We start from the raw sequence: 23,830 nt of genomic DNA on the forward strand, positions 1-23,830 counted from the left end.
CCCAATATTAGCAGAACTGCAAATCCACTTCTGTCATTTCCCCCATTGTTTCCTCCCCCAAGAAAATTACCCACTGCGTTTGATAAAATAATCAGGCTGAGAACAGACATTTAAGAGACAAAGTGTGACCACCTTTAAACACTGCATTATTATAGTACGTGTACTTTACAAAAGCCAGAGTCATAAAGCAAAAAATAAACCTGCACTTGCACTAACCTTGAGTCAGCACCCTCTAAGATCTTGTCTGCTTGGTCCCCTATAACTTCTTGTCGTAGATAGTAGAGCATGCGGACACGCAGCAGGACCCTGGAGAGGAAGGCAGAGGGGGGAAAAAGTTCTTAACTTCAGGACTGTTTGCCAACAGTGGCTTTTGGCAGCTGCTGCTGTTCATCCATCATCCTGCCAAGGCTGATTAGCCATGCTGTATGGTAGGCTTGAAGCGTGACAGATGGTGGCACATAATCACCTCTGTGTGGTGCTTTCTGCTGGCTTCCAACAGGCCTGCCTGGCAACTGCTTACACTGCACAGAGAGGGACCCAGCTCAGCCCGGCCCCAGCGCATTTCATTTAGTTCTACCTAGCGCAGCTTGTGAAGTTTAGACACGTACTCTACCACTGCCTCTGAAGTATTGAAGCAAGTTTGTAAACAACTGAGCAGATGGCTTTCAGTAACTGTTCTGCTTCATTATCTCATAAAATTTCCTCAGCTGCTGCCTTAATACCATTTTTGGAAGCACATCAGAAGTTGTAGGAATAAACGAGATATAAAATCTGGTTTTACTACCTTACAATAAACCCTCAATATGGAATGTCAGGTTTTTCAGATTATACAACTTTTTGCTTCTGAGAATGGGGGGGAAAAATAATCCCCCTTTCCCTTGGGAGATATTAACTATTTTTACTCTTTATAGTTCAAACTGCTATTAAATTTTACCTACGCACAATCTAACTGTTAGAAGGAAGTGAAAAATCTTTGTTGCCAAGTTTATTTTTCCCCATTTCTGCAATACTGGAGCCGTTTTTGGAAGCACTGTCAGGTGTTGTGGTCACACTCGAAGCCGGCGGGAGACAGAATGGCAGACTGGCTTTTCAAGGAGACTAGAAAAGAGGTCGTTTCTGTAGAAAAAGTATCTACCTGAAAATAATCCTGCTCTCCTATGTTTACCCAATTCAGGGCACCCCCTGCTGCCTAGTTCATGAAGTAAAACCAGTATCAGCTAAAATGGAGATTACTCAGCCTGCCCTCTCACTGTACCCAAATCCATCACAGCAACTGTTGAATTGCTGCTGCTCCTGGAACAGCAAGGGTGACCAGGGAAGCAGTAATCTGATCACCCACTTGTATGAAAAATTTAGACCACCACCAGTTTTGAGAGCTCCTTGTTAGAGATCAGATGCAACTGGAGCAATACCCATTTTCACACGTGTTATTGAATCAAACCTCGGAAGAGCAGGGATTTGAATGAAGGTCATGTCTGCAATTCAAAACATGTCAGACATGCTTCTTTCTGTATGCACAGTAACTGGGACCAGTAAGGTGTCCCTGCTCCCTGTGTGGCTATGTAAATAAGCTGTTGAGGGTCGCTATCATCTTGGTATTAAGCAATAACAGCTGTTACATCAAGCCAAAGAGGAGAAGCACGAAATAAAACCCAAGATAAACCAAAAACCAGAGGCTCTTCGCACCTTTCAGGAGTCCTATGCATTAAACCAGCATACATGGTACTTAAGGAAAGGGCACCAATTCTTAAATAGCCAACTTCAACTGGTACTTTTTGAAAGAAATTACTCAGATTATTAACTGGCTCCACCTCTGTTTGATTTTACCTGTGCTAAAAACATTTGGCTTCTACAAGTCATTTAGTCCTGGTGAATCTGGGAAGTGAAGGAAAAAGATAGCAACTGAAAACATTCTCACATATTTACCAGTCTTCCCAGTCCTTGTAATTGTTCTATTGTATTATTAAAGAAGCAGTATTTAAAAAATTAATTTGTCAGCTCAGCAAATTGATATAGCAACTAATGCTACCTGAGAGATTAAAATAATGTTACAGGAAAAAAATTTATTACTTTAAGAGCAAGTGAAATGTAATAACAGATCCAACTAACAGTTCAGAAAAATCAGAAAGCAGTTTATTTGGAAGTGCACTCACTAACATAATTCTGTGAGTATCTGTTGTCATCAGCTAAGAATTAAGCTTAGTTAGCATCTGGAAATGAGCTAACAAACCCCTTAAATGCCTTTCCTCCTTCACATCACACCCCCTATTGACAGCCCACAGGTACTTTTCAAATCAATAACATCTTTCCACTAAACTTTATTAATCAGATACAATACATATTCAAACCACAAAAATAAGGATGATCTTTCAGTAACACTGCATTACAACTGCACGATATATACACAATGAAGACTAGAAATTTAAAACCAAAACCAAATATCCCAAAATCCCAAAAGCAATCAACCACGTCCCCAGCTCTAAACCAAGGCATTTTTGAGACAAGGTTCAGTGTCTATATGGAGAATATAGTAAGCAAAACTAAGATGGCATCAAAGAAAGCTGACACAAAAATAAGATATTACAAAACAAAAGCCAGAAAATATGTAAGAATGGCTCTTAAGAGACATTAATGAAATAATAACACATTATATACAATCACTTTTATCCCCAAGGGATTTTGGTAACACGTTTAGAATTTCAAAAATCTTATCAGGACAAATCAATTCAGGTAAAAGTGTTTGGTGAGAAATTTCATATCAAAGGATAAAGAATAAATATTCTGTATATTTATTATATATTATATTATATTATTGCCTATTTATATATATAAATATTCTCTGAGGAGAGCAAGAGGGGAAGTGAGAGAAAGAACAAAGAGAAAAGATATGCCTACATATAGGTGAACTACTACATGAAACTCCCGAAACTAAGAACTGGATATATGAGTTTAACATCTATGGAACAGAACTTTAAATACCAGCCTGAAGGACTCCACAAGAAGTTAAGAAACAAACAGGTTTTGTCTAATGATAGCCAATTGTCAAGTGATAGACCTAGTGTAGGAATGTAGTCTTTACTTTCTATGGTAAAAAAATAACCTTATCTGACTCCATTCTTATTTAATAAGTGGAGAATAATTTTCTTCAGAACTGTGCTGATCTGTCATGAAGAGCATACAGAAGTATCCAGATATCTTTTAAGATGATTATCCCTTAATTAAAAAGTAATAATGGCCTTTATATCCTATTAAATGGCCCTGTGCTCTATTAAATATATCCAAATGAAGTTGTGGACTTTCCAAAAGCATGTAGTTAAAAAACCCCCCAAACCTCTAAATGAAACATTTATTAGTACTTACTTGTTACAGTGATGTTTGAGATGTTTCCTATAGCTGTCTTCTTGAAATAATACATCTGGATTACAGGTTGTGAGCCAATCAGCATCTTGCAGCATTGGCTGTGAACTCTGGGCTTTTACTTTCTTCCCTTTCCTCCCTCTGGGCACTGGTGCAGACAGACCTAGAAAACCCCCCAATATTTCTTACACAATCTGAATAGAACATTACAAACACACATTTAAAACTAAGTATTCATTACTTTGTGGGCAACATAACCACCAAAACTGAACAGCAACTTAACTCAGCACAGAAAATTGCAAGTAACAAAACCAACCAAAACTTTCATGCAAATTTAGGTGTGAAGATTTCAAAAATTCAGAGTGCCAGCCAGAAAATGGTGTTATATAAATATTTCTTGTAAAAACTCTCATGAATCTAAATGGCCGCAAGGAAACAAGCTTTTCGATTTATGGCAATTTAAAAGAGATTAAATCCAGCAGTAGGTGCCAGCAAAAAATTATGCTGGAATATTTGTTTAAAACTGATTTAAAGGAAAGAGCACTGCATTCTACAAAGTGTCTGAGGGAGGCTTCCCCTTTAAGTACAGACCAAGTCAAAGCCCACCTTACTCATAAAATCTGACAAGATCCTACGACATGTCAGAATGGCTATAGTTTAAACTAAATACATAGCACGACTGAAGCAATTCTTTCCTATTTACTAGCGTCATTATTTGATTGTGGTAGACATACCGGAATGATTAACCAAAGCTCGAGTTTGCCCATCTGCAGTTGGAGTGATCAGATCCCAGATGAAACTTTTGATATTTTCATCTCCTTTGTAATGATTAAGACAATACACCAGGATAGTCCGGCAGATGGTTTCCACATCTTGCTCTGTTAGCTGACGTTTATAGCGCCCATGTGAGAGGATGTCAGTCCACCGACCCCAGCTATAGGAAAAAATATGTTCAATGCAACAGCCAGGGTACTGGTATTTTAATTTGTGACTTTCAATTTAACTCCTGGTATCAAGCAACTTGGGACCTCCTGTGCTAGCACTAATGCATTTTGCATTTGCAGGTTATGTCAGGGAATCCAAACTCCAGCAGCAAAGAGTTAAGAATGTTTATTTTACAGAACAGGCAGTAAGTTCACTGCTCGTAAAGCTGCAATTGAACCACACTCAAATTAATAAAGTACATATGTTTAACTCTAAAGGTCCCAGTAAGCTACAAATAGGAAACTCAACCAATTCCTACAATTACAGGATTTGAGGAATCATTCCTATTTTGATCCAGAAACCTATTACTAGCAACTGTTGTACACTTATTTCTAAAAGAAGACAGTCATTCTGAAGGCCACCATGTGAGAGGTGAGAAGTCAAATATAGCTACCTGCTTGCAAAGAGATAAAATTCAAAGTAGCACACTCAATGGGAAAATATCAAGTATCAAATATCTGAATTTAAGTGGTGACTGAGTCTAGATTGACTGTTGATTTCAAAATCATTTTGTCCTTTACAAATACACTATCACTCTCTTCAATGCTTAGGAAAGAGGTTAAAATTCATTAACTCAAGAATTCTTTACATTGGGAAACCAGAAACAAATATTCTGTCATCACAAAACCAGTTATCTTACCAGTGAGCTCATAGCCATCTGTGAGACACTCAGATACTTTAAATGAAGTAACATACATAAGCACAATTTATATACATAGCAACCAAAAAAATCTGTATGTGTAAGCATTATACAGTATGATAGTATGTGTCCAAGAGACGGATGAGTTATTTACTATATATAATTTATTTTCAGACCTGTAGCCACAATTAATATATTTTATTTGCATATCTTACCCATAAACCAGCAAGTTCTTCTCCACCCTGAAACATTCACTTCTTGCATAACCTTGTGATTTGTCCTGAGGCCTACGGGGCTTTGTGCTAGGCTTTTCTTCAGAATCACTTTCCAGGTCTGAAAACTCCATCAGTTCATCCTCTTTGACTGCACTGTAGAGTCTGGTTTGCTTCCTTACTCTTGGCGTATCAATAACTAGGTTATTCTAAAATGAAAGGGAAAATGTATAAATTTAGGAAAGGGGTGGTGGTGGTGGTGGAAATCTTTGATTTAATTGTGCTAGAAAGAGTCATAAAGCTCCTACCCTTCCATTTAGAGCATCGATATCCAGCTCAGCTTTCTTTGCCCACTTCTGCCAGAAATTAGGGTCATCCAAAGAAATGTCTGTCCTGTTCCCAGATGCAACAAAACTAGCCTGGCAAAAGTAAAAAAACATGGATTAGTTTCTTAACTGCATGCTATGAAGAATACCTGCTTTTCACTAGCAAAGACAGTACTTAGGAAGAGGTAGTGTCAAGAAAGGAAAAAGACAAGTACACTGAAAAAATAAATTGACACAGAAGGCAATTTAATATACTGCCATCTATTCTGGTCACATTTTATTAATTTTCCTCTGAAAGTCAATGCATACTTTTGCAAATGTTGAGCCTTTTCCTTCAGATTCAATAGTAATTGTGTGTGTTCGCCTTAGGAGAATCTGATCAATATCCTCTTCACAAAACTTAGACCCTTCATCTTCCTCATCCATCAGAGCACCATATGCTCCCTTTCGAAGAAGATCTTCTATTTCTTTTTTAGACAGCTGTTGCACCTGTAACACATAAGAGGGGTTATGGTTTTGGGTTTTGTTGACACCAGGCAATGTGTTCATCTGACAGCACAATCAGATGGATTGTCCTCCTATTTGGCATTTTAAGAACTGAAACTCTACGATAATGTGATGGTTCTCAATTAAACATTCATGCTGAAATCACCTTTTAAAGACTAATACAAACAACATTTCAGGGTGAAGTTGTGTGAGTGGTTTAAACGACTTAATAATTCATTGTCACTGAATCCCTTTTGCTAAACTCCTCCTGGGAGCAGATTTAACTTACTAACCTGACAAAAAAGCTAAAGCAAAAAAAAGTCCCAAAGCAAAAGGGCTACACCAGTGAAAGCTAACTAGAAGAACTCCATAAAGTGCCAGGATCAACATAATGTAAGGGGTGGAACGGTGAGAATGGATCAGGATTGAGGGCACATGACTCCACCTGCCCCCTTTTGGCAATAAGTGAGCCATTAGATAGGCTGAGCCCGTTCATGGAGCCAATGCCCTTATTTAACCCGACTTTAAACTGTCAGTCACACTCCATCTGAAAACCACTGTTCTCCAGCTAAAACGCAAACAGGCAAGCCAAGTGTAACACGTTCATAGCATTTGTTGATGATGAACCTTAAAAAACTAATCCTTACCCCATTTGTGGCGTTTTCTCTTCCACTCATAGATTGTAGCACAGCCTTATCAAGGCCCAGCTTCAAGCTAGCTTTGTCAAACATTTCCCTTTCATAAGAATTCCTTGTTATTAACCTGTAAATTTTCACTGATTTGCTCTGCCCTATTCTGTGACATCGTGCTTGAGCCTGAAGAAACAAAGACATATACAGTTACAGGTTACAAATGGAAAAAAAAAAATTTGAAATAATCAATAAAGAGAACCTACTTTAAAGTGGGGTTTTTTAAATATAAATACTACTGTTTATGCTTTCAAGAGTGCAACAACACATAATTTCTCTTGTAGGTGAAGAAAATTTCACAGTAAAAAGGCAAAGAATAATTCTCAGTAGAATCATGTCTTGTAATATTACCTGGAGGTCATTTTGGGGGTTCCAGTCTGAATCAAAAATGATGCAGGTATCAGCAGCAGTAAGATTAATGCCCAAACCTCCTGCTCTTGTACACAGCAGGAAAACAAACCTATCAGAATCCGGTCTTGAAAACCTGTCAATAGCTGCTTGACGCAAGTTGCCTCTCACTCGACCGTCAATTCGCTCGTATGGGTACCTGAAAAATAGGTGCATTGTAGGGATTGCTTTACTGCAATGGCATTGCTTCTTCAGAAGAATATCCAATTAAAAACAGCAAAGACAATATGGGGTTAGAAGAACTACAACAAACTAAGAGACTAACTTCATCAGTAAAGATGAATTTTGTCTCTGCTTTGTCTCTTTCTTTGGTAAAGAGGAGACATTCACTCCAAGGGATTCAATAAAAATTTAGGCCTAAACTAAAAAACTCTACAGCCACCAAAAACATTTAACTGGGAGCTAAACTGAGAGGTTTAAAGCTCTCCATATGAGGTCATTTTGTATTCACTCAAAAGAAAAGGCTCGGTACTTGCACCTCCAGGTTTGCTCTTTCCCTTAGTCAGATCTCTATAGAAAATAGAGTTTTAATTTCTGTTTTAATTTCTTCCCTTTCGACATGGATTGCTCACAGGTTAAATGCAGTGGTCACTGAGGAAGGCACAGTTTATTTATAATTGTATTATATTGTTGCTCTCACCGTCTTTGAATGAGGTAGTCTTCCAGTATGTCCAAGCAGCGCACCATCTGGGAAAAGATAAGCACCCTGTGGCCACCAGCCTTCAGTTTTGGCAGCAGCTTGTCAATCAGTACGAGCTTGCCAGCAGCCTGGATCATTGCCTGGAGCTGAAAATCTGGAGAGTCGGCATTGTGTGTTTCTTTAAACTCTTCCAAAATTTTCTCTTCAGCACCTGCAAAGATTGGACAGCAATACATGAACACTGCAAAGGGTTTTATTAATAAACAATGAGCTCGCTTTCAATACCCTATAGAAACTGCAGGAATGTTTTAAGCATTGTGTGAATAAACATTTATAAAAAAATAAACATTTATAAAAAATATTAAGCTTAAATTTGAAGCAAACATATACACAAATACAGCATAAATAAAAAATAACACTGAGAATTCATTCTTTTTTCTCTTTTGAACACTAAACTCTTTCCTAAATAAATTCATAGAATTATTGACACACACAATTCAATTAAAAAAGATGAAAAAAATTAAACATATTTCAACTGATAAAATGGATTTTTTTCCTTTTAAAAATGTAACATGAAAGAAAACAATGTCTTGTTTTACAGGAAAATACAAGGAGCAAAAATCACATTTAATGTCTATGCTTCTAAAATCAGCCTTAAACATCCACATGACCTGAACCTGCTCCTTTCATTATTAATTATAAAATCAAAATCCAAACAAAAAACTAATTTGGGGGGAAGCAGCTATGAAATAATTATGTTATCTTCTATTTAGTTTTTTCTCACTGAATGTATTTTTTTCTTCAGTTTGATGAAGCTATCCAACGTATTTATTCTTTCCAGCATTAGTCAAAAGTTCTTTCTTGCCACTCGCTTTGCCTATGAATGATATGCACAGCAGCAAATATTTCCTTGTTCTGTCACTATTAGAAGACTACAGACCAAGTTTAAGCTTTCTCTTCAACCTCTCCTATGCTTTTATTCCATTTTTAAGTCACTCCTACAAAGTGGACAATTCCAAGAACTATCAGACTGCCATTCCTGGCGCGTAAAAGGTTAGGAATCTTTGTTCTAAGCTTATTTCACCTCCAAATTAGCCCTTTTTTTTGAGCCATCTCCTTTGCCCCCTCTGCTTTTTTTTCCAACAAAATGTAGTTTACGAAGTATTTCCAGTTTGTCTAATATTCAGCTTCAAAACTGCTTTTGACTAGCACAAGGAAAGATGGAAGGGCTGGGGGAGGGGGAAGAACAGCTTACTGCCAGGCTTCTGCTGAGCATCTCTCTCAAATCCCAGCTCTGAGTAGATGCCTGTAAACAAACACGGAAGGGCACCCTCCCTGTGCGGTGGCTGGTTCAGTGCCTGCTGTAATGCAGAACCAGATCCCACCCGGGGCAGGCTGCCTGACAGCCCCGTGTTGCTCCGTGCACTCGCACCGCTCACTTTTACAGAGCCTGATGGACTCAAGACGCCACCTCATTTCAAGACAGTTTTACGTCCCTGGATTTTCCTGATTTGGATTCCCTGCTCCCAGCACTACTCTTCCTAATGGTTTGCACATAAGAAAAGTAAGCCCATATGAAATGAGTGTAAGCAGACACTCAAAGTTCCTTTCAGTCATATCAGCGCCCATCTTTGTAAAACAGGCAGAATTTTGGGCAGTAAATCTCTGATTCATTCAATCAAAGTATGAACTTTGGCAATTCCAGGATAGAGCAGGCTGTCAAGCATTTCATATCCAGTAATTTCAGTCACCTTTCCAGGTACAGCAATTATTTCTGACTCAACTGTGATATCCAGATTTAAGTTTCACTACTGTGAAGCAACCCAATATGCAAGAACAGCATCTGCAAAAGCAAAAGCAAACCACACCACACCAAACCCACAGTCTGGTCTAAAACTTACAGTATTAGAGTTTAGTCTCAGCAACAGCCAAATCCACTACAGATAACTCCAAAAATCTGTTCTTTCAATAACTCTGTCCTAGCTAAATCCTTAAGAAGACCATCTTTTTTTTTTTTTTTTTAGTTCCTATTTCAATTATGCAATTATGTCATGCCCATTGAGCAGCCTGTTACCCAAAAGTTACTTGATGCAGTACTTGCAGGTCTGTAAAATTACTTCCTATTCTAGCTGATTTTTAGCAGATTGGTTGGTCAATCAGCAAAACCTCCACTTCTACTGTTCATTAGGAGAGGCTTCCAGGGCTCAAGAGGGCACAACAAACAGAGTAAGGAGCCTTTCCGGTGTTCAGCACTAAGACGTGTAAGTATAGAGGCATTCCCCACTGCTGGTTCTTGGAGACAGAGAAAGGAACAATGTACAAATACTTGAGAATGGTTGCTATGGAGAAAACAAGAAGTCCAGCCCTAAGAAAAAGGACAGACAATGCTTCACCCAAGTTGGCTGGAGAATACCCAACATGCAGTAACTACCTCTAGAAGTCTACTCCCAGTCTCAGCAGACCACAGAACACATCTATGTATCAAGAAAGAAACAAACCCTCCACTTTACATTCAACTCCCTACCATACTACTTCCATCATACAGCCTTAAATAAAGGTTATATAGAAGACTTTGTTGCAACATTTGAACATGTTTTGGGTTTTTTTACACAAAACAAAACATGTTCAAATGTTCAAATACATGTGCACTACTGCTTGCTCACAAACCCCACAAACTGGGAAGAAAATGAGAATTCAGAAACACTTTTATAAGAGCAGTTAAGCTTAGAAAACAGAACTTGTTACTGCAAGAAGTAATTCACCAGGAGAATACTATGCAACCGTAAGTACTCGCACTGCAAAAACTCTTAGCAGAAATAAAATAAACTTGTGCCATTACACTAACTACAGAGTTGTTAAATATCAACAAAATAAAACCTTGGGCTCAGAAGACTTTAGCATGTAGGAGTATTTTCTGTCTTAGAACTACAAAGGATGTATTTATTTAGTTCCATCTCTACACTAACACATTAGGATTTCTTTTTCTCCTCAAATCTGAAGGCTCAACCCATCTGTTATGTTGCTGAATAATACCAAGCAAGTCCAAAGGTCCAAAGCATCACAAAAATGTTAGAAAGGCAAATGTATTCAAGAGACAAACCCACTTCCCTTTATTAAGATTGAGTTATCAAAAAACATTTAATGTTTTTTAAATTAACACCTGAATTTTATCAGTCTCTAAATTATATTAAAAGATACAAGACTTCTGAGAAAAAAGAAAAATCACTACTGTAGGCAACACGGCAAGCACTGCTCATAAACTCTATTTGACAAAACAAAGTAGCAGCAAAATATTCAGGTTTTTTCTTTCAACAAACAGGAAATAGGGGAAAAAATAGCGAGGTTAAAAACCAGCTGAAAGCCAAGAAGCATCAATTCAGACACCCATAACCTGAACAGCCTAACCTATTCTGATAAACTCATTTATACAATGGATTAACTAAAGCCAAAAAATCAAGTATAAACACCCAACAAACCCTGCACCAGAACCACAAAGCTACTTTACTGTATGTCATTTGAGTTTATAAACTGAACAGCCACCAGTATGGATGAGTTGAAATACTTCGGAGTAAGCCTATATCATGTCTTTGGATAATTACTTGTGCATGAAACATAATTAGATGTACTTTCATTAATCAGTTTAAGCACCACCCCCCCACCCCACCCCCAACAAAAAGTGTGAAGGAAAAGAACTTCAATACTGCAATATGGAAGTCATACAATAAAAAACCTGAAATCACATATGGCTCTGGAACAAAACAGTCTTTCGTCATGAAGCCTATAACCAGCATAAACCAACCATAAATCATATCTAGAAAGAAACAGAATCGGGAAAGAAGAAACTAGTAGAATGCAACCCTATGTGGAGGCTTGTGTTACATCCTCAAAGGGAAGAACTGACCAGCACATAAAAGTTTGGCATACTTCAGACTGTTAGAGCTGGCTGGTTCATCACAGGGCTGGTCACTCAAACAGCCTCCCCAGGGAAGTGGTCATGGCACCACGAGTCAGAGTTCAAGGACCATCTGGTCTTTAAGTCATATGATTTAGTTTTAGGTAGTTCTGTGAGGAGCAGAGTTGGACTCGATAATCCCTATGGCTCCCTTTCAACTTAAGATATTTTATATCATTCCATACTATTTGCCAAAAATAATCCTGATCTAAAACCAATACCATCAAACAGAAAAAGTCACTGAAGTCTAATATGATATTCAACTTAATCTTTCTCTTACTAGCCAAATTATGAACACTGACAACATGTGGCCATAAAAGCAGGCTTAATCACATTTTCTTACTCTGCAACTTTTATTAAGATATTTTAAGTTACTACCTTATGATGTTCAACAGCAAGAAAGTAGCAGCTAACTACAAGTGAAGAAAAAATTACCATATCCATGCCAGCATCCAACAACCTGCATAATAAGTCTTGTTTGTCACAAGTAACAGAAAGGAAAACTTTATAATACCAACAGTAACTCAGTCAGGGTTAAGTCTGTCAGGAAGCCTTGGAAAAAAGCAGCACAGAAAAATCCAGCTGCAACAGCAGCTCTGTCCTGGCTAGAAGATAACCATACCTATGAGAATCCAAAAGGTTATCTCACATTTCTACTTAAAATAAATGAATAAATAAAAAGACACACTAAAACAGAATTTCTACCCAGTGAACACTTTTACAACCATTTATCAAATGAGAAGAAAAATAGGCAGCCTACCATTAATAAGGTATGGATGATTGCAGCATTTTCTTAGTTCCATCATAGTGTTTAAAAGATTAGGTACATTTGCCTGACCTCCACCCTTGGAAAGAAATGTGAAATTCTTTTCAAGAATAGCACGATAGTATTTCTTCTGAATATTTGTCAGCTCAACTTCAATGATGGTTTCCTCTTTGGGGGCCAGGTTCTTTTCCACATCCTCCTTGAGACGTCTCAGCATCATCGGCTTCAAAATAGCTTGCAGTTTTTGCACCTGGAAAACAGATGTTTAATAAAATCACTGAATCAAAACTGCTAGAAATCAAATATTCATTGTGCAATTTCCTTAATTCTAAAAACCTTGTTTTCTACCTCAAATGCCAAGCAGAGTGCATTGTAAAAAAATCTTTCCTCAGTGACTCAGCAGCAAGTTCTCCTTGTTAACGCAGTGATATACACATTTCTAAAGTCTATTTTTGGTGTGTAGCTCTTCTGTTTAGTGATTTCTGTTATTAAGTACACCTCACTCAGAACTATCCTTCTAGACAAGGACACTACTGCACACAAATCATGCAGAGCTAACCCTTTGTTAAATAAGCAAGTCTGACACTTTTAAGAGAACTTTTGCAGTTCACTTCTAATTTGAATCAGTATTTAATGCTATTTTCTTCGAATTATTGTCTTATTTCCCTAGTTCTGACATCCACTGAGGTAGAAAAGTATTTAGGACTGGTCTAAAACTGAAAACATTGTATTTCTGTTAAATTTTATGACACTGATAATTTTTAGTGTCCCCAGGTTTTGTGGCATAGCCTTTAAGACACATCCTAAAGGGTGGGAGGGGTAAAGAAGAAAATGTCAATTTTCTTTTAAAAAGGCTAAGTTTAAGTTCTTGTAAAATCCCTTACACAAAAAGCTCAAATGTATGCCATATTAAAAAAATCCAAAACATCTGGCATTTAGGTTGTTTTAGGCCGTGTCTCAAAGTACAAACCATCTCAGTGCTGAAGAGCTAGTAATTCACCCTGAAATTGGTCATCATCTCCTGATGCAGAGCTGCACAGCAGAAATATGAACTTTCTCCTGAATTTACATAATTCCCTTTGCAATAAAGCAACTTCAGAACAGAAAAGGTAATTAACACAGAGGGATGAACAATTGAGAAAATACATGGAATATGACTGCAAGGAATGGAGAGGAAACCCCAAGTCATTAACACACAACCTGTCCCACCACTTGAAAGACAAACCCAATTCCAAAGCATCTGAGTGTCAACAGATAAGGAAGTTCTCCTGAACTTGTTGAACCAAGCAGTCCAGGCTCTAATTATGATCATAGCCAATGGCATCATTTTAATAATAGTTCCATGTACAGCTTCAAAAGTTTCCAGTCATTTTGAGCTGGCCATACAAAAGCTATGTTGAGAGGATATATTAACTCCAGCTCAAACACTTCATCAGCAGGGTTACATGGCTTCTGCATCAGAGCTGGCTCACTTTCACTCAGGTCAGTGTCCATTCTGATAGACATGTAATAGCATGCACAACCTATGGTAAAGTATCCTATTTTGCCAGGAGGCCAGGGGCTAGAGGAAGAGCTATTTTGTAATTTAGACTATAATGTGTGAAAGAGTTGTTCTCAAAGATAGACAACAAATTCAAGCAGTCAAAAGTTAAGAGATACCAAAGACTGAATTTTCAGACAAAGCCAACAAAGTTACACATAAAAATGCATGCAGTTGTAATCACAGGAAGCAAAGGGCCAAATTAAGGTGCCATGGTTCAGTTAACTCCTAATAGTAAGATGGTTTGGCCTTTCAAAACATTTACATTTCAGATATAAAACATACTGCACCTAGGGTTTTTAATTTTGTATTGATTTATGCATTTCTTCTCTTGGACAGCTCAAGAAATCTATTTCTCAAAAAAAACCCTCTCTCCATTTGGTTACCTCTTGCTAAACTGGGTTTCAAGTATGTTCCTGTTTGCACTTAAGTCATTGAGAAAACTCTCAGATGTAAATTCCACAGAAGTTATAGGGACAATCCCTTCACTCTGATGCTTAAGGAAGAATGTCAACTGACAAGTTAATTCTCGTAGAAGTATTTTCATCCAGAAACAATTACAAAACACCCCACCTCTATTTTTAAACACTACATTTTAATAAAGGGATTTTTTTCCTGTTTCGGCAAGACCAATGGACAAAGGACTAAAAAACCAACCAACCAAACAAAAAAAAACCAAACAAAAACAAAAATACAACAACACAAAACCAAAACCACTAGAACAGTGATAAGGCAGATTTACTTTTGGCCAAAGGCAAAAACCCCTCACCTAAATGAAAATTAAAAAAAAAAAAAGAAACAAAAAAGGGATAAATCCACCATGGTGTTCCAGGAAGCAAATAAGTATTATTTGAAAAAAAAAAAGTAATGAAGTTCAGTAATGAAGATACAATAAAATGCATAAATACACAATAACTAAAGAAGAAAGTAAGTGTGCAAGATAAGTTTACCTGCTCTTCAGTTTTAAGATCCCCAAATTCTTGCATGAATGTGGTTTCTGATGGAAAGCGACCTGGCTCCAAGAAGTGAAGCAAGCTAAACAGCTCTTCTACTGTATTTTGCAAAGGGGTTCCAGTAAGCAGCACTTTATGCTCCTGAAAGGTTAAGAAACACTTGCCTAGGAATCCATCACTATAATCTCCAAAGGAAAAATACACAAAATTCTTTCTCCTTGTCACAGTATGTCTGTCTCACCTTTGCTTCCTCTCCCCTCCCCCATCTACTTACATAAACTCTTCTCAAGACATTTCTAACTGGTACTCTGGTGTTCCTTCAGTGCTAGCCCAGAAAAACACTTCACTACTTAAGCAGCTTCAACAGCCCTTCAAGATACAAGACCAGATTTTACTGGTCCACAATGTCCCATCCCTTTCACAGTACAATGAACTTCAAATGGCAAAGTAACAGTTGAACCTATCCCATCATTTCCAGTAAAAATTTATTGATTTACCACAGCTCCAATGGACCTCAGTGCGCTGATCTCCTCAGGCCAGGAGATCAACATAGGATCTAACAGGAAACCTGAAGCAGGTTCCTTCCTACTACATGCTAAATAAAGAGTACCAGAGTGGCAGAGACATAAGTCTCATTCTGCTTTATGAGAGAAGGAGCCCAGACAGGCTCAGCAACTAGCCCAGGGCCAAACATAAACTTAGCAGTGTTGCAAGAACTAATGTGAAATAGCCCATATCTCTGTCTGTAGTCTGTAAGATTCTAAGCTCTGCTTTCTTCTAATAGCAACCATAATAAGAAAACCAAAAGGTACACAGCATTTTTACAAAACAAATTACAGGTATTAGCTTAACATGACCGCATTATTCTGACATTTCCCAAGAATATTCTGCCCAAAATGAAGTCATTATTGTGTCTTTTAAATGGGAAATACCTTCACATTATCTTATTTTTCTCTATGAGTTTAATAACCTATTTTGTACACATAACATAATACATATTTGTACAAGCACCAGAAACAACTCACTTGCCCTTCCTTGGTCAATATGAAAGACCATCCTTATGGCCAAACAACAAATTAACATTAGAGCTGATATTAATGCAGAGCAGTTTAACTCTTATGGCCAAATTTGGCCACCTGACCACATTATACTTTTAAATAAATGTCAGTGTGAAGAAGTGACTATGGATTAAGTCACATGCAGGGAGAGAAAGGAAATAATAAATTTATTTTGACTGTCTTAGGAGAATTCACATAATTCTATGTCTAAATCAATGAAAAAAACTTATTGAATATCAGCACTCCAAAACTGAAGGTATGCACATGATTCCATGTATTTTATATTTTCTCATCTGCATTCTCTTATTCCTCTTAACACTTGATGATTTACTTGAGAAGAAAACCCTTTTATTTTACTTGTTGATTCAACAGTAAATCAGAAGTAATAAAAATACAGAAGACTCAAGGATAGCAGATGTTCACACTGACCAGGTCCATCATCTTGAGTCCTTCCAAAAGCTTACAGTTCCTGTTTTTCAGCCTGTGGGCCTCATCAATGACCACGCAACGCCATGGAATGTTACGCAGCTCTGGGCAGTCAGTCAAGATCATTTCAAACGTTGTGATAATGGCATGGAACTTGTAGGACCCCTTTATCACACGACCCTAAAAAGAACAGCAAATGTTCAAGAAAACTCCTTGGCAAAGAAAGGAAGCAATTTGTTTCACCTTCAAATTTTATTTTTTTAAAAATAGAAAACAGTACAATGGACAAGACATTTAAAGCAAATTAAGTCATTATTGCTGACTAAATGGGGAAAGATAATTCTGTAAGTTTGCTACTGGCTTCATGATAGCTGTTTTTAGTCCTGTAAATAGGCCCACAGAATCACTGAACATTGATTACCAAGAAGTTGTACAAGTACTTCAGTTGTAATTCATATGGATTGTACTAACGCCTTGAGGCATTAAAGTATTGCTGCAATACTGAAATAAGGTTTTCATACTTCATCGAGAGAATTCCCTTATAACTTCTGAATTGAAGGTACATGAAGGTCCTCCCAAACAATCCAAATACAGCAGAAGTGCATTAAGGTTTCCTTTTTACGACTATTTGAATATTGTGCTGATGTTATCAGTTGTTTTTTGGTTTTTTGTTTGTTTGTTTGTGTTTTGTTGTGGTTTTTTTTTGTTTGGTTGGGTTTTGTGTTTGGTTTTGTTTGTTTGTTTGTTTTTTGTTTTGTTTTTTTCCCCAGTAGACATTTGGGATTCAAAACACCTACAATTCATAGAATGGCTTGGGTTGGAAGAGACCTTGAAGACCATCTAGATCCAACATCCCTGCCATGAGCAGGGACACTTTCCACTAGACCAGGTTGCTCAAAGCTCCGTTCCATCAGGCCTTGAACACTTCTAGGGATGGGGATTCCAGAACAACTCTAGTGAACAGCTTTCACAGAAGCAAATATCTGAACATTTAAATGGAGAATATGTATCTCTGAATACAATTTAATAATATTTTTGTAAGTCTGTGTTAAGCAAAGTTCAACAGGACAATTAACTTGATGTCTGACACCATATTCACTGGTTCATTAGTTCAGTCTTATTTTCAGCATTGATATAAAGACAGTTAAAAAAAAAACTGAATAAACTTTATTCAGGACCGTGAAATGAGCATCTTCCTGACATTATGCTATGCTTCTTCCCAATGCTGTTCAAAGAGAAATGTAATTTGGTACCTCCAGTGTCACTGGGTCTGTGCAGAAAAACTGTCTCTGTAAGGATGAGCATTACACAAGTTCAAAGCCATTCCACATTTTCAAAGGACTCTGTCATGGGTTGTATATTGGATACATTTCAAAAGAAACACATATTTTATAGTAAGGTGACCATTTCTTCCTTTAGACCTGTACAAGACTGAATCCTTTTACAAGTGACCTGCATATAATCCTCTCCAAACTGTGGGGATCAGAACTGGCTACTGACTCAATGAAATGATTTAAAACCTGAGATCCTGAACTCAGCATTAACTCTGCCTATTCAAATCAAGAACATTTCAGAGAGAGCAATGACCTGCTGAACAATACTTTCTCGTGGCATAATCCAGAAATATTTATCTTGTTAGGGGCAAAAAAAAAGCTGTTACTTAACAAACAGCAGATGAAGATACACTAAGTGAGCAGCTTTCAAAGCCAGCAAACTGAAATGCTGTAACCTTTTCATGAGCCAAGTAAATTTCCATCACAAACCAAGTCAGCTCTTTTCCAAGACTCTGTCATTAGCTGTATTTGGCACATATAGTTTTTTTAATCTTAAAGCAGAACTCCTTCTCAGGGGTGGGACAATAAGAAAAGCACATGGTTTATTTGATATTCTAAGCAGGGAAGGGCGCCTAGGAAGACCTTTATTGACCTATATTGCTCAAGAAAATCAGAACAGGCTTCCCTGTGTGGACCTCACAGCAGAATGTCTCTGATAACACCATGTCCTTACTGTTAAAGTCACACCACTGCAGAAACTTATTTTGTTATTGACTACTCTCCAGCATTTCATAAACACCTTGACTCTGATAACTGGGGCTGACTCTGAAAAATCACACTACTGCAGATGGAGTAGGTGATGCTTATGCATGTTCTCTGTTGTTATTGCCCTTCAAAAGCCACTCACACTTTCTCAGTGTTCAATTGTCTTTTTGAGAAATAGCTCAGATCGAGAGGCCTCTTTTCATATTAAGACCTAAAAAGTCAAAGATGCCTGATGTTGATGTGTCAGGCAAGGAAACTAGAAATTATGCTGCTAAATCATGTCTTCTTTCACTCCCTTTTTGTCTCCCATCATATGCCCAGTGATGGTACTTTGGAGAATGCTAGAGTGAACACAACATGGGGACTCTTTCTTTCAGAATATGAAGAGATTTTTGTCCCTGTAATTCGGTTGCCATCATGCATTTCACAGCTGACATAAAAAATGGAACATGGAAGGTGATTTTATGACACATCTAAGCTAGCTGCCACCAAAAGGATGAGTTCTCTCCATTTCTCCTTTACCCCTAAGTGTAGTAATTGTCTGATTCTCCTCTGAAGACAGTTCATGGAGCAAAGCCAGCAGAAAATTATTCATTTTTCTGTGCCATGAGTGCTTTGTCATTACTCGCCATGGAGTCAAATGACTGCCACGCTCATGGCAAGAATTGAGTTAAGATATGGCAATGGGGGAACAAAACTTTCTGCTGCATCTTCCTGCAGATGCTTTTAGTTACCTTCAGATCAATGAAATAACACTGCCAAAAGAACTAAGAATCTGCACAGTAAGTGGGATTTTTCAGATGACATTCTTTCAGGTTTCACACTAAGTAACTGCTAAGGGGAAGAACATGCTGAGAACAAGCACCACTCAAATAGCAAACAAATATGACTTTTAACATAGGAAACAATTCAGAACAGACAGCATTTTTATAAATCCAAATTTTCAAATTATATAAAATATCAATCCCTGCTAAGAAATTATTTTAAAATCAGGAAAACTGATTTAAACCCCACTTCATTTGTGTATTATACATCTAGGTAAGAAGCTACATGTGAGAATTATCATAAAGAATATTAGAGATTAATAGAATGGCCTGGATTGGGACCTTAAAGATCATCTAGTTCCAACACTCCTGCTGTGGACTGAGATGTACACAACTTCTCTGGGCCACTAGACCTCAACGAAGCAACTGTTACTCAAATAAATCTTCAACAAACACAGATATGATTTTAATTTGGAAGTTTCTTAGATAAATTGCTGAGAAAACACTTATTTTCTAGACCACACAGCTGTAACTTCTAACTAATATAAATTACTATGTGTTTCTCTACTATATTTAAGTACATAGTTTTATTTCTTTTCGTCCTAATGGCATGTCAAGTTGTGCCACAGTCATCATCTTCAAAACAGTTCTTAATCGGTTTCTTACCTGTTAAAGTATATTTTCTATCTTGCAATCTCTCTCATAGCTTTGCTCTAAGTCTCTGGTTTTTCAACACACTTTGAGGATATGAAGTGAGAACTAAGCAGAACTGGACCACTCCTCACATCACTGACAAAGAGGAGAATGCTGTAACTTCTCTCATCTTCACATTAAAGATTTGTTTCCTCCCACGCACTTGCACTACACTAGCCCTTTTAACCACTGTGTCACAGTAAGAACTCATATTTAACTGCTCATGTGCCATGGCAAAAAAGGGATCTGCTTTAATCTTACAGCCTTCCTAGAGCTGAGCTCTCCCTGTGGTAAGAATCATCTTCATCCCTTGTCTACAGACAGCCCTGTATTCAGCTATTCTGAGTACTCCTAGACTGGATCTAATTTATTAAGTAAGACAGCTTACTCTGTATCCATGAACTGTCTTAATCATTTACCACTCTCCATATCTTCGTATCATTTGAAAACTTCCTCAGTAATGATTTTATGTTTTCTTTCAGGTCATTGTTAAGTTATACACCTCATGGACATGAACCAATCCCTGAAGAACTATGCTGGAAATGCAAATCATTTCTCATTAACAATTACATCAAGAAATATCAGCTAGCCAGTTTTAAATCCACTTAATGTGTGCATATTGATTTTATATCCTTCTAGTTTATTAATCAAAATGTCCAGTGGTGTAAAATAAAATGCTTTAAAGAAAATCTAAATGTATGAATTCACCACTATCACTTTTTAAAGCTCAGTTGAAAATACTACTCTTCAGGTTGAACTTCTATGAATTTGTGTATGAATGAATTTTTCTCTCTTACACAAGGAAGATTTTATTATTCTGAAGTAACATTCACTGTGTGCACATTTTATTTTCTCCCAATTCTGTTTACTCTAGGAAAAGCCATGCACTTAGGAGTAGGGATCTGCTGCTCTTCTTAGTTTCTGTTTTCCAAATAATTTTCTGTTTCTTCCCCTAGTCTTTTCTGCTTTCCTTCACTCACAACTATTCAACCTAAGCATAGTAACACAGATTCAAAATATATCTGACTTACAAGATTTGATAAAGACGCATTGACAAGTTTAATTCCTGCAAGCAGGTCTTTCCTGGAATGGCAGGCAAAAATTGAATTTTAAGCTTAGTTCCACCTAAAGGAATTTCTCCATTAAGAATCTCTTCTGCCAGCTCTCCTCAGAGATTCAAAATAACAAAAACCTTGCATGAAAGAATGAAACTCTAAAGAAAACTGCACCACCTTTTGGTGTCCCTTTATTCCCAGAGAGATAGTGGCCACTAATAAAAAGCATTCTTGGTACATGTATCCATATTTCTAACTGAAACGGAACATATCAGTAGTGGAAAATTAATTGATGTTTAAATGAATAAACAATCGTAAAGCATATACTAGAAAAAAGAGAAAAAAGCAAAGTCCTGAGGAGCCTTTACCTGTGGATCTTTGAAATACATTTCATACAACTGAATGGTCCGCCGACTCGCTTGACTCCCATGATACACAACCACATTCAACTCTGTCCAGGTGCGGAACTCCCTTTCCCAGTTGGGAATTGTGGACAACGGTGCAATAACCAAGAAAGGACCATGGATTCCTTTCAAATATATCTCATAGAGAAACGTAATGGACTGGATAGTCTTTCCCAACCCCATTTCATCTGCTAAAATGCAGTTTCGTCTGAAAACAAGAATAAAAACAGGCTGAATTATTTGTTCCCAAATGAAAACACAGAAAATCAGTAAGGCGATAACCTGAATAAACCAGATATTTCTAGAATGAAAAGACATCATAACATTTCACATTTAAAATAAATGTTATGATTTGTGATGTAGTCAGCATGGATATATCCCTTCTATATACCTCTTAAGCTCATAAGAGGGAGGAAGGGGCAGCAGGGGCATGCGTGAACCCAAAGCACTTGCCACAGGAACCTATCTGAAATATTCATGTTCCACCCCAAATTTGTTTGTATGTGCCTCCTGCACCAAAAAATGAGCCAGGTAAATGATCCTAAAATCTCACTTTAGCAAGTTACTTTAAAAAGTTGCTAATTCAAATAAGCTTTAAAAGCTTTTCCAAAGCAGGATTCAGCAGAAAGCCATGTTTTACGTACGTGTTGTACCAATTGAAAAGAAGCCAGTTTACTCCCTCCAACTGGTATTCCCTGAGTTTGTTATTGTTTTTATACTCCCTGGAACTCTCCGATTTCTTCCAGTCATCGGCAGGAGGTCGCTCCTGTTTCAAATACAGCAAATCCCATTAGTGGTTTCTAAAAGACCACATTACTTTACTATTTTCAAATAAAATCCTCTATATAGAACCAATTCTTACCACACGCTCCATTTCTGGCTCCCTAGACATCAGTTTCTCAAATTCTTCGATCTTGGCTTGGTCGATGTCTTGCTTGAGCTCCCAAGTGCTGTCTTCATAAGGAAGCGAACACCACTTCACCAGATAATGTGTTACAGGCTTTGTTAAGACAAAAATTACATTATGTCACAATTCAGAAAAATGAAAGTGTACCCATTCTTACAGGAGATCTGCAGGCTAGATGAAATTCAAAAAGCTTGATCAGACCTGAATGTCTGACTCAGCTAGAAGGACAAGCAAACAGCAGGCTGGCACCTTGATGACCTAACCAAGTAAGATGAGAACCTGGAGAATGCACACTTACCACCAAAATGAGCATAACACATTTGAAATCACTAAGGTTAGGCTAAAATTTAGAAGCAAAACAATATTCAACTTCAACCCTTACAATTCTGTGTTTTACTGCATATTTAAAAATCGACTGTTTTCTCTTATCTGCGTCACCAGAAACTTCACAACAGACAAATCAACCATCAATATTCACTAACAGGGCAACACTGAAACAGTGACACTGCCAGTGAAGCTTTTTATTCTCCCAGGACCAAAAAGGAATCTCCTGGAAGACAAAATCTTTTTTTTTTGCAGAACAAGTCATTAAAAATGAAGAAACGGCGAGTTCAGGACTTCTTCTGTAATAGGTAGTCTAAGCAATGTGTAAACCACTATGACATTTAGCTAAGACTCTTTCTTGCAATTTTCAGTTAAATTCTGCATTACATGCATGGACATCATATTTCTACAATATTAAATACCACTTCTTCGTTGTGGTTGCTTTTTGTTTGGTTGTTTTGTGTGCTCTTTTAAATATAGGTATATTTAACTTACACATAACTTACAAGAAGTTTGGAATTCTCACTTATTATTCCCTTTATTTAAGGGAAGCTGCTACATTAGCCAATTTTTTTCAAACATGTTCCTATTTTCTACACATACATACCATGGTAGTTTCTGTAAGTGTTTATATAATATATTCTAGTTAATATCTTTCTAAACAGTAAATTCTAAACACAATGTCTATATGACTAGAGATTCACTAAAAGTTTTGTTTACCTCTCCATTATCATCTGTGCTACGTGAAAAATCCATGATTCGATCAACTTCCACATAATCCGGATTAAAAAGCTCATCATCAATCTGCTCAAGGAAAGAGGCAAAAATATAAGAGATATCTCTATTAGCCTTCCTGAGAGGAAAAATGATTATATATTTCACCAGGCAATAATATTTTGGGTCACAGTGACATAGAATTTATATTTGGCAAACTTCAACATGTTAATTGAAATGCTACAATTCAGCAAGATCATTCCCCGTGAGGGAATCAGACTTCTCAGACTTTGTTAACTGGGCCTCTTAATTACTGTGTGAAACCTTTTACTGTGAGAGAATGTTTAAGAATATTTTAAATGAAGTGTGAAATTACAATTCACTAATGAGCAATCGAAAAGGCTTATGGCATGCAATGCATTTAGCATTCTTGAAAACTACAGCTTGCAATAAAGAAATCAGAGCCTTGTACACTAAGTGCCTTTGGATTATT

At 37.2% G+C, this 23,830-nt stretch overlaps 1 protein-coding gene across 7 annotated transcripts in view; it reads right to left on the reverse strand.

Annotated features, from left to right (window-relative positions):
• Positions 1–23,830, reverse strand: part of CHD7 (chromodomain helicase DNA binding protein 7) — a 134,011-nt gene that overhangs the window by 14,556 nt on the left and 95,625 nt on the right. For all 7 annotated transcript variants that reach the window (XM_063393507.1, XM_063393514.1, XM_063393487.1 and 4 more), the window contains 16 exons: positions 23,344–23,427; positions 22,255–22,392; positions 22,037–22,158; positions 21,357–21,600; positions 16,441–16,617; positions 14,951–15,094; positions 12,455–12,710; positions 7,743–7,953; positions 7,046–7,241; positions 6,653–6,820; positions 5,829–6,008; positions 5,502–5,612; positions 5,197–5,402; positions 4,092–4,291; positions 3,361–3,520; positions 217–306 (listed from right to left, as the gene is read on the reverse strand). In XM_063393507.1, coding sequence (XP_063249577.1) covers positions 217–306; positions 3,361–3,520; positions 4,092–4,291; positions 5,197–5,402; positions 5,502–5,612; positions 5,829–6,008; positions 6,653–6,820; positions 7,046–7,241; positions 7,743–7,953; positions 12,455–12,710; positions 14,951–15,094; positions 16,441–16,617; positions 21,357–21,600; positions 22,037–22,158; positions 22,255–22,392; positions 23,344–23,427 — 2,687 coding nt within the window. The remainder of the gene's footprint in view (positions 1–216; positions 307–3,360; positions 3,521–4,091; positions 4,292–5,196; positions 5,403–5,501; positions 5,613–5,828; positions 6,009–6,652; positions 6,821–7,045; positions 7,242–7,742; positions 7,954–12,454; positions 12,711–14,950; positions 15,095–16,440; positions 16,618–21,356; positions 21,601–22,036; positions 22,159–22,254; positions 22,393–23,343; positions 23,428–23,830) is intronic.

Source organism: Prinia subflava, chromosome 1, assembly GCF_021018805.1.
Source record: "Prinia subflava isolate CZ2003 ecotype Zambia chromosome 1, Cam_Psub_1.2, whole genome shotgun sequence".
Classification (NCBI taxonomy): domain Eukaryota; kingdom Metazoa; phylum Chordata; class Aves; order Passeriformes; family Cisticolidae; genus Prinia; species Prinia subflava.